At 32.5% G+C, this 9183-nt stretch overlaps 2 protein-coding genes across 4 annotated transcripts; one reads left to right on the top strand and one right to left on the bottom strand.

The window, feature by feature from the left end:
• Window positions 1-474: 474 nt before the first annotated feature.
• LOC145109425 (NADH--cytochrome b5 reductase 1-like) lies at window positions 475-4061 on the bottom strand. 2 transcript variants are annotated; one of them, XM_079046571.1, is made up of 12 exons: window positions 3881-4061; window positions 3191-3367; window positions 2848-2904; window positions 2197-2359; window positions 1920-2064; window positions 1695-1785; window positions 1468-1545; window positions 1288-1368; window positions 1099-1188; window positions 958-1020; window positions 784-873; window positions 475-703 (listed from the first exon to the last, which is right to left on the bottom strand). In XM_079046571.1, the coding sequence occupies exons 4-12, from the start codon at window positions 2297-2299 to the stop codon at window positions 611-613; spliced, it is 834 nt and encodes a 277-aa protein (XP_078902697.1). In that variant the 5' UTR covers window positions 2300-2359; window positions 2848-2904; window positions 3191-3367; window positions 3881-4061; the 3' UTR covers window positions 475-610. The 2 variants fall into 2 exon arrangements, with proteins under 2 accessions (XP_078902697.1, XP_078902696.1); XM_079046570.1 differs by lacking the exon at window positions 3191-3367.
• Window positions 4062-5188: 1127 nt separating this feature from the next.
• On the top strand, window positions 5189-8639 carry LOC145109423 (uncharacterized). 2 transcript variants are annotated; one of them, XM_079046568.1, is made up of 10 exons: window positions 5189-5309; window positions 5402-5632; window positions 6044-6210; window positions 6401-6499; window positions 6601-6669; window positions 6738-6878; window positions 7164-7253; window positions 7349-7516; window positions 7603-7681; window positions 7751-8639. In XM_079046568.1, the coding sequence occupies exons 1-10, from the start codon at window positions 5255-5257 to the stop codon at window positions 7876-7878; spliced, it is 1227 nt and encodes a 408-aa protein (XP_078902694.1). In that variant the 5' UTR covers window positions 5189-5254; the 3' UTR covers window positions 7879-8639. The 2 variants fall into 2 exon arrangements, with proteins under 2 accessions (XP_078902694.1, XP_078902695.1); XM_079046569.1 differs by having other exon boundaries at window positions 5191-5320.
• Window positions 8640-9183: the final 544 nt, after the last annotated feature.

Here is a 9183-nt window from a genome sequence, read left to right as displayed (position 1 = left end):
TAAATTTTGGGCAGATGAATATACATTTTTTTAATATAGAACAAAAGAAAAGATTTAGACATTAGACTAAATTTATTATAATATATAGAACGATGATAACATTTAAATAAATAATTCAAAGTGATTTTTTTTTTTTAATTCTACTTCTCACATGATTGTTAGTTTGTTACCCTATAGAATTTGTTACATTTGTGCTTTATTGCCAAAAAAATTAAGATAATATAATAAAATGGTTGAGAACTAATCAAATCATTTGAGATGTAAATCCCGTCAAGACACGTACCCAGATTTTGAACCTAAGACCTCCATTATATATTTTCACCCTATCTTTCATATGCAACAAGATGAAGTTATGAAGTATATATATATAGTGATGTTTTTGTTTGTTAGTAAAAGTTAACCAACTTCCCCTCTACCCAAGCTATGAAAGAGGGATAAAGATTCCAAACAAAATGCATATGTTGCATGTTGTGATGGTCAACATCAATGGCAAAAACTTTATTCGAGTATATTATAGAGTCCATCATGATTAAGTAGTAGCATGTTCGTATTCTTAAAAATAGAGCAACAATATGTAGAATCCATGGCGTATGTGAATAGTGAACTAGAACTAGAACTGGAATTGCATCTCTGCTGAATATCCCAATGCGTCTAGATGAGCAGCCATGGCCTTGTTCATTGGTGGTGGCCCACACCTTAGAATCTGCATGTTTTTTTTTTTCACAATATAATTCTCATATTTTATTTAAAAAAAAAAAAATTGAAAACATGTTTGAATGGTACCTTGATATCGGGTGCAGGTGCGGGGCAGTGGGCTTGGATCATTTCTTTTGATACAAAACCAACTCCACCTGTCCATTCCTCTGGTGGCTGCAAAAGGACAACACATGACATTACATAACAAAACAAAACAGTTTGGTTGGTTATACACTGGGATTCATCTGAATAATACCTGAGATTTAGCACATAGTAGACTTGGAAACGCCCTGGGTATTTAGCTTCAAGTCCCTCCAGTTCTTCCTGAAAATCACTCAATTTAAATAAAAGCCATGTTTATTTATAATTAAAATAATATGGACAAGTCTTATAATTACTCACCTTAAGAAGGATGTCATCATATGTGACATTAGCATATATGAGATGCACCTGGGTGTTGTCCTTTGGGTTTTCTAGTATAGCTCTAGCAACCTACATTGAAATAAAAAAAAATATTAAATTATGATAGTTATACAACCAAGCCAAGCCTGTTGAGTGTTGAGACTTGAGATTAAAAAAATAAATAAAGACCTGAAACATTGGAGTGATTCCAGAGCCTCCAGCAAGCATTCCAAAAGCTCTCACCTGACCCGGTTGATACTTGAAACGCCCCTGGAATGGAATTGGAATTTACAGAAATTATATTATAGATGGAAGTATGAATTGCAAACATTCTAGAAAAAGAAGATTCAAGAATTGGAGGTTATGTACCTTGGGTCCCCTTACAGCCATATAGTCACCTTCACGCAGCTCTCTAAAGTAGTGGGACATCCGACCTAGTGGATACATCTACACACACACACACATATATATATATATATATATATATATATATATATATATATATATATATATATATATATATATATATATATGATATATTTATACAACAAGATTAAAGATCAAAAAGTGCATCAAATTTTAATATTGATGTGTACCTTAATAACTAACTCAAAATATCCCACATCACTGTCAAGGGTGGTTGGGGTGTATGGTTTGATAACCTCTTCCCCTTGACTATCTTTACCCCTACAGTACAAAACAAAACAAGGTAAATAATTGTAGAAAGCACAAACCACTTAAAGATAACATGTGATATATATATATATATATATATATATATATATATATTTAGATTGAGTGAAGAAAATAAATAAATATACCTGCAACTTATGTGTTGTCCAATAGGAAGGCCCAAGACCGAAGTAGGTGTAGGAAGCTCAAATCTGAACTTTGCAACATTATGGCTAAGCTGTGTGCGCTTCACAAGCTTGAATTCCTTAAAATTTTCAGGGTCTATGCTCCCTACTACTCACAGCACAATAACAATACTTTCTTATTTAGTTTTTATAGATGATACAGATGGAAACCATGGGAAATTGAAGCTTGGAAAATAATAGTTGCACAAGTTAAATTGTTTGAAATGGAAATAAAAAACACCTTTGCTTTTCTTTGAGGTATATAAGTAGGCTGCAGTTGCAACAACAGCAACAATGGCAACAGCAATTCCGACTTGGATCTCCTTTGCTTCCAAGAATTCCATTGCTTGAGAAGGAGGTGAAGAGTTGGTTGTTTTTCTTATCTACTGAGAGATCAATTTTATCTGCCAAAAAACAGAATTTTAATGGTTTGATAATAAGACAAATTTATAGCAGTTTTAGGACAATCATACGAAAAATGACTCTTCTCCCTAAGCAGTAATATGCTATTTCTTGTCCATAACCATTTCCAAAATAAATGGAATTGTTTTTTATGAAAAAAATAAAATAAGCAAATAAATAAGTGTGATAGCTCCTAAAGCTATAAGTTATACAATGTAAAATAGTATATTAGTTATGGTTGAGTTGTAAACATGTTTATGAGGATTAAGCAGCCAAAGACTTACATTGCTGTTATTTGAAAAGGAAACAGAAAACAAACAAGAATATACAAAAGGAAAATAGAATAACTTGGAATTTTGAAGATCATAATTGCAGATTATGAGATATATATTGATTGAAACCAAATAAGAGTGTATGATGATCAATGCATGATCTGTATGTGTCTCCTTGGGTCTTTTGCGCTATTCAATCTCAATGCATGATTTGTTACCTTTGCAACTTTTGAATTAGTTTGATGGAAAGAGATTTGCTTCTTCTGTGACACAATCTACATATCATAAATAACAACAAAGATATCAACTTTTGTATCATAGTGCAAGGTACAAATCAGATTAACATAAAACATAAACTCAATTTCACAAAATCATAAATAACAAAATCAGAATCAACATGTATATCAGACTCCACAAACATCACAAGTAACAATCAGCTTCACAAAATCAATTTCAGGAAATAACGAAGCTATCATGTATAATATCATAAACTAAAGAATCTATCTAGAATTTTTTTCATGAGACTCCAAAAAATTTGATTTCAGGGAAAACAAAACAAACATGGTGATGGAGAAGGAAACTCCGACGAAGACACAATGAAGACTTCGATGGACAGCGGTTCCGGCAAAGGAAGGAGAAGCGCCGGAGACCGCTGATGGAGAGGGTGGAAGAAGTTGCGTCTATGGAGAGGTGGCGTCGTATTACAGAGGATGCGTTTTAGGGTTGGGTGTTTGAAACCTGTATCACAAACTATTTAATATTGCCTGTAATATTCATTTTATGAGAAAAATACAGTCTAACTTGTTGTTTCTTTACACCATGACCCTACTATGAGGGTGTTTGGGAGTGCGTACTTAAAAGTGTTTTTCTAGAAAAGTGAAGTTGAGATGTATCGGTCAAATGAATGAGTATTCCAACTGTTATATGTGATTTTACAACAATTTCATTCAATTTCTAAACTAATTTCACCATTTTCATAATTTTTTCATGAAAAAATCAAACCATAAAAATGAAGTTGAGATGTATCGGTCAAATGAATGAGTATTCCAACAAAACAAATTTTCACAGTAAAAAAAATCCAACTGCTATATGTGACTTCACAGCAACTTCATTTAATTTCTTAACAAATTTCATCAATTTTTCGTGAACACATCCAAAATCGGAACACATAGGGGAGCAAATCGGAACACATAAGGGAGAAAATCGGAACACTGAAGCAACAATGCTTATGATGAACAGTTCGAAACTTACCGGATCGGAAATGGCTGTAGTCGTAGACGCCGGCAGTGGCAGCGGTGGTCTTGATCGGAGATCGGCTATCAACGGCGGGAGATTCTCTTACGATGCAGAAACGACGCACAGGGGAGAGCGCAGAGGGAGAGAACGAGTTGTATGGTTGGTGTGAAGAATAAATGCCGATTGGTGGGTGGGGGTATAAAGGTAATTTTAATTTTAAGAAGCAAAAAGCCTTTAAAAAGCCACGATGGTCTTGCTTTTCAAAAGCTGCGTTTCCTTTGTTACCGAAAAGCATATTTAAAAGCACTTTTCACTTACCCAAACACATTTTGAGCTTATTGGCTTATTGGCCCAATAAGCACTTTTTATAAGCAATCCCAACCGCCCTCTATATTTGTTGTTTGTTTATTATATTCATATCCCAAACACCCTCTATATTTGTTGTTTGTTTATTATATTCATTTACTATTAGTTTATTCCTTTTTGATTGTCTATCACTTATATATCAAAATAATTATGTAAAATACAAACAACAAATTAAATGTTACACACAAAAATATATATATATATATATATATATATATATATATATATATATATATATATATATATATATATATATATATATATAAACAAAATCAAGAGTTGATTAAATTTTGTGTTTTAATTTTTTTAATAGAAATAGTGTTTTAATTTGTAAAAAAGAAAAAAAAAATGTTCAAAGTCTATAAAAAAAGTATTTAAATTTTTTATAAACAAACGTACAAAAGAATATGTAAAATAAGTTGTGTAATTAGATTTGAAAAAAAAATTAAATTTTTTTTTTTAATTTTTGTTTTAAAAAGACTTGCTTAAAAAAAGTAAATTTATAAAAGAAGTTAACGAAAGATTCTAAACATATTTATATCACATCTATAAAATTCATTAAAATTGATAAAAGTTATAACTAAAAAATGACGTAATTATTAAAAAAATTAATCAAATTTATGAAAAAAATTAAATTTTGTTGTAAATTATAAAATAAAAGTTTGAAAGGGGCTGCAGCATAGCAGTACTTGCTAAAAGAAAAATAAAGAAGTAGAGATGGATGGATTCCAACCTAGTTTAGGAGGAAAGGATTATTAATGTCAGGGAAAATGAAAATGAAAATTAACTTTGATTTTGTTCATATTTGATTTCTTTATATTTTTATATTTTTATACCCAATATATCATTTAATTTGTTGTTTGTGTTTATCAATAATTAGTTTGTTTTTCTAACGATTAATATAAAAGCTTTTTGAGATATTGATTTATAACATCTTTTTATTTATTTATTTTATTTTATATACATTTGTCCTTACAGCAAACCCAACAAGGAGTTAAAATACTGGAAATAGCAAACACAGGAATGGCTACTCTATCGCTTTCTTCTCCCCCTTCTTCCCCATTCATCACCATTACAGGTTCTCTCGAGGTTGCTCTTCGTTTATCTTTGTGCAATTAGTTACTCGATTCATTGGATTATGCATTTAATCATGTTATTTGTTGTCCTTAGGCAAATTGACGACTCGTAGATTAATCAATTGTGCTGTCAGAAGCAACTGTGGTAAGCGCATTTCACGATTTAGGAGCGGTGTGATTGTAACAATGTCGATGGAGAAGAAGAAGAAGAAGGAGGTATGGATATGGACGGAGAACAAGCAGGTTATGACGGCAGCTGTTGAAAGGGGTTGGACCACGTTCATCTTCTCTTCTATTCATCGCCAGCTCGCTACTGATTGGTCTTGTAAGTCTACTGATATTGTTAGTTACTTGCTTCTAAAGGGAGATACACTCGGGACTTCAGTTGTTATGTAGGAAATTTTCATAATTATATGGATCGATTTGTTTTTATATGGATTTTCCTCTCAAAAGCTTAATCGGATGCCCCTAAATAGCTTTCAGCGTAGGTTAGATCATAGATGCTAGCAACGCATTATCCATTTTAGCTTAATTTCTTTAGAAACTCTTATAGGATTCACCATGAGTTACTGATTGCTAAACCTTTATGTCATGTTGTAAATCTTCCCATTCCTTTTCCACACCTACATTGACATTTCCCACAAATCACATATTGTGAGAAGTTATGAACATATGAATGTGGTAAATTCCAAGAAACGATTTTCATCCATCCTGATTTCATTGTTTCTACATGCAGCAATAGCATTGATAAATCCCATCTTCATTGAAGACAAGAGTCTTTTTGACAACAAGGCTAAATTGGTTGCCACAATTTCTGAAATATCTTCTCCCCAAGAATTGGAGCAACTCCAGCCAGCTTATGAGCATGCAGATAACATTATTGTTGATCTATTGGATTGGCAGGTATATATGCATCATCCCTTTCAATCTTATTCTATATGTTATCAGCAAGATTGCAGACAATTTATGTCATTTACACTTGTTTATTTTGTATGTTTTATACAAACATATATTAGTATAACAGGTCTATATGGAAGCTTAAAGATCATAAGACTTATCCTTACTTATTTTGTTATCACTTATGTTTTTTCAGGTGATTCCTGCAGAGAACATTGTTGCAGCATTTCATGGCACTCACAAAACAGTCTTTGCCATCTCAAAAAGTCTCTCAGAAGCTCAAATATTCTTAGAGGTAAACCTTATAAACCAAAGGTTGCTATACTTACAAAAGGATGTGCAAATTTTCAAGACAATTTCACATTGTAATTATCTGATATTATTTGCCTTTTGTAGGCATTGGAGCAAGGTTTAGGGGGAGTAGTTTTGAAAACTGAAGATGTTGAAACTGTCCTTGAGCTAAAGGTACATTTTTTAATACCCATAAAGTCTCTATAATTCATGCTTTCTTACATAATTCATATTAATATCAGGAATATTTTGATAAAAGAAATAAAGAAGGCAGCCTATTGGATTTGACCAAAGCTACCATTACTCGAGTTGAAATGACTGGAATGGGAGATAGAGTTTGTGTTGATCTTTGCAGCCTCATGAGACCTGGTGAAGGCCTTTTGGTACTCTCAATCCTTCTTTCTTGTGTTGTGTTTTTTTCTAATAAAGGACATAACAAAACAGAACAGGCTGTACTGCATGACATTATCTGATCTGACATGACATGATATCAGATAGTTAGACACGTATTGTATTTGGCAGTCATGACATGACTTGTTATGATGTGACAGAACATAACATGACTAGACATGACTTGGCATTCAGTACAATACATAATATGTTGTACTGCATAGTCTCAATCTCTCATTTGTGGAAAAGACATTAATGCCCTTATCCTTATGATGTAGGTTGGATCTTTTGCAAGAGGATTATTCCTTGTTCACTCAGAGTGCCTAGAGTCAAACTATATTGCCAGCAGACCTTTCCGAGTTAACGCAGTGAGTTTCTATTTCGGAGGTATTTTATTATATAAATTATATAAGTTACCATTTTCTAGTTATATTAAAAACTTATTTCTTGGGAATATTTTCAGGGGCCAGTGCATGCTTACGTGGCAGTTCCTGGTGGCAAAACATGCTACCTTTCAGAGCTGAAGGCAGGGAAAGAGGTTCTTGTTGCTGATCAAAGTGGTATACAAAGAACAGCTGTAGTTGGACGTGTAAAAATCGAGACACGACCTTTAATCATTGTTGATGCAAAGGTTTAATAATTTCATCTCAAATAGTTGGTGGAATGCTGACATGGCAATTTATTTTTTTAACTAGTTTAAAATATGTATAACAACAGGTTGATTCTGACAAGGAAACTTGTTACAGCATTCTTCTACAAAATGCAGAGACTGTTGGATTTGTACCTCCTATAAAAGGTGTGTATTTTTGAGGTTTGTTTTATATTATAATAATTATAATAATATAATATACTTATTTGGTGACAGGTGGAGGAAATGAAGCAACAGCAATTCCAGTGACGTCACTAAAGATTGGTGATCAAGTGTTGGTGAGAGTACAAGGTGGTGCTAGGCATACTGGTATAGAAATACAAGAGTTCATTATCGAAAAATGAATTTCATTGAATTTTTCATGAAGTTTTCATATATTTGGTCTTTTATAAGTGGTTGGAGTTTTAACGAAAATAGACCATACAATATATCTTAAAAATATATTGAAAGTTTTATACATTGTTTAAAATTGGTGCGTAGGATATTAACATTTACGCCTCGTTCCCGAGTTTAACAAAAGAAAAGAAGAGAAGAGAAAAGAAAGTCATGAGAGAAAAGAAGAGAAAGAAAAGGAAAACAATTTTTTTTTTGTGTTCCCGAGTTGGAGAGAAGTGAAAGGAAAATGAATCATTTTGTTCTTTCTTTCCAAATCCTCCCAAATCGGAAGGAAAGTTAGGAGGGAAAGTGATCCTCCCATTTCTCTCTACTTCCTTCCACTTCCCTCCTTTAATGAAACTGGGGAACACCAATTTCTTTTATTTTCTTCTCATTTCCACCCATTTCCTTTCTTTTCTCTCGTTAAGTTCAACTCGGGAACGGGGTGTTAGGAAAACTACTGACAGAGTCTTGCCAAACTCCATCACCACTCCATCTCTTTCGGATGACACAATAGAGTTTTCCCCTTCTTCCTGTTAATTGTGACAAGTGTTTTCTTTGATGTTGAGTTTTGTGTTGTGAAGTAGTGTCGTTTTGTACCTTTTTTTGGGTAAAATGAGTGTGGAACTTGTGTGTGAGATTCTATAAATTCGCGATTTATTCTTTCATGCCAATTTTGTAACGTGAATAGTATGTGGAATGCAATAAATTCGTGAACCTTTTGTGCTAATGATTAAGGAGTAAATAAGTTGGTGGAGACGGGAAATAACCTTTAAACAACCTATGAGCAATGATGAACTACAGAAAAATTTGTGCTTACGACCACCTGAGTTACCATCAAACCAAGAAGAATGAGCTTGAAACTAGAAATGATGGGAATGGCAAGGATTAGGAACACCTTAATCGTTCTTATTAGCTAAAAATGATTAAAGTAATGATGAGCAAACATCTAATGATTCCAAAGATTTGGGAAACAGTATCTACTTTTTGGTTTGGTTTGATGACAACTCATATGGAAGTGTCGGAGACGATCTTTCTCGCGAGTTGTTATCGTCCAAAAAGTAGATAGTTATTCCTAAAACTTTGAACATCATGTTGGATATTAATGAAATATGTTGGAAACTTTTGTAACATATACAAATTCATGTTGATAAATAAGATATTTTTAGAAATTATTTAACCAACATAATATATAGATAAACAAAATCAAATAATGTTTTAGCAAAAATACAACAACAAATATATTGTAATTAGGATGAACATTTGATGCAATG

This window comes from Lactuca virosa, chromosome 4, assembly GCF_052849685.1.
Source record: "Lactuca virosa cultivar CGN04683 chromosome 4, Lactuca_virosa_CGN04683_v6, whole genome shotgun sequence".
Taxonomy (NCBI): Eukaryota; Viridiplantae; Streptophyta; class Magnoliopsida; order Asterales; family Asteraceae; genus Lactuca; species Lactuca virosa.
This window is presented reverse-complemented; position numbering and strand designations above follow the sequence as displayed.

What these genes read in the sequence shown, in the direction of transcription:
- LOC145109425 (XM_079046571.1), bottom strand. Translation starts at nt 2,299, where the DNA reads ATGGAATTCTTGGAAGCAAAGGAGATCCAAGTCGGAATTGCTGTTGCC. An exon ending in TGGCTGTAAGGGGACCCAAG is followed by an intron (nt 1,369 to 1,467) that starts GTACATAACCTC and finishes ATTCCATTCCAG; the next exon opens with GGGCGTTTCAAGTATCAACC. An exon ending in AAGTCTACTATGTGCTAAAT is followed by an intron (nt 874 to 957) that starts CTCAGGTATTAT and finishes GTTGTCCTTTTG; the next exon opens with CAGCCACCAGAGGAATGGAC.
- LOC145109423 (XM_079046568.1), top strand. Translation starts at nt 5,255, where the DNA reads ATGGCTACTCTATCGCTTTCTTCTCCCCCTTCTTCCCCATTCATCACC. An exon ending in AAGCTCAAATATTCTTAGAG is followed by an intron (nt 6,500 to 6,600) that starts GTAAACCTTATA and finishes TGCCTTTTGTAG; the next exon opens with GCATTGGAGCAAGGTTTAGG. An exon ending in ATTTGTACCTCCTATAAAAG is followed by an intron (nt 7,682 to 7,750) that starts GTGTGTATTTTT and finishes ATTTGGTGACAG; the next exon opens with GTGGAGGAAATGAAGCAACA.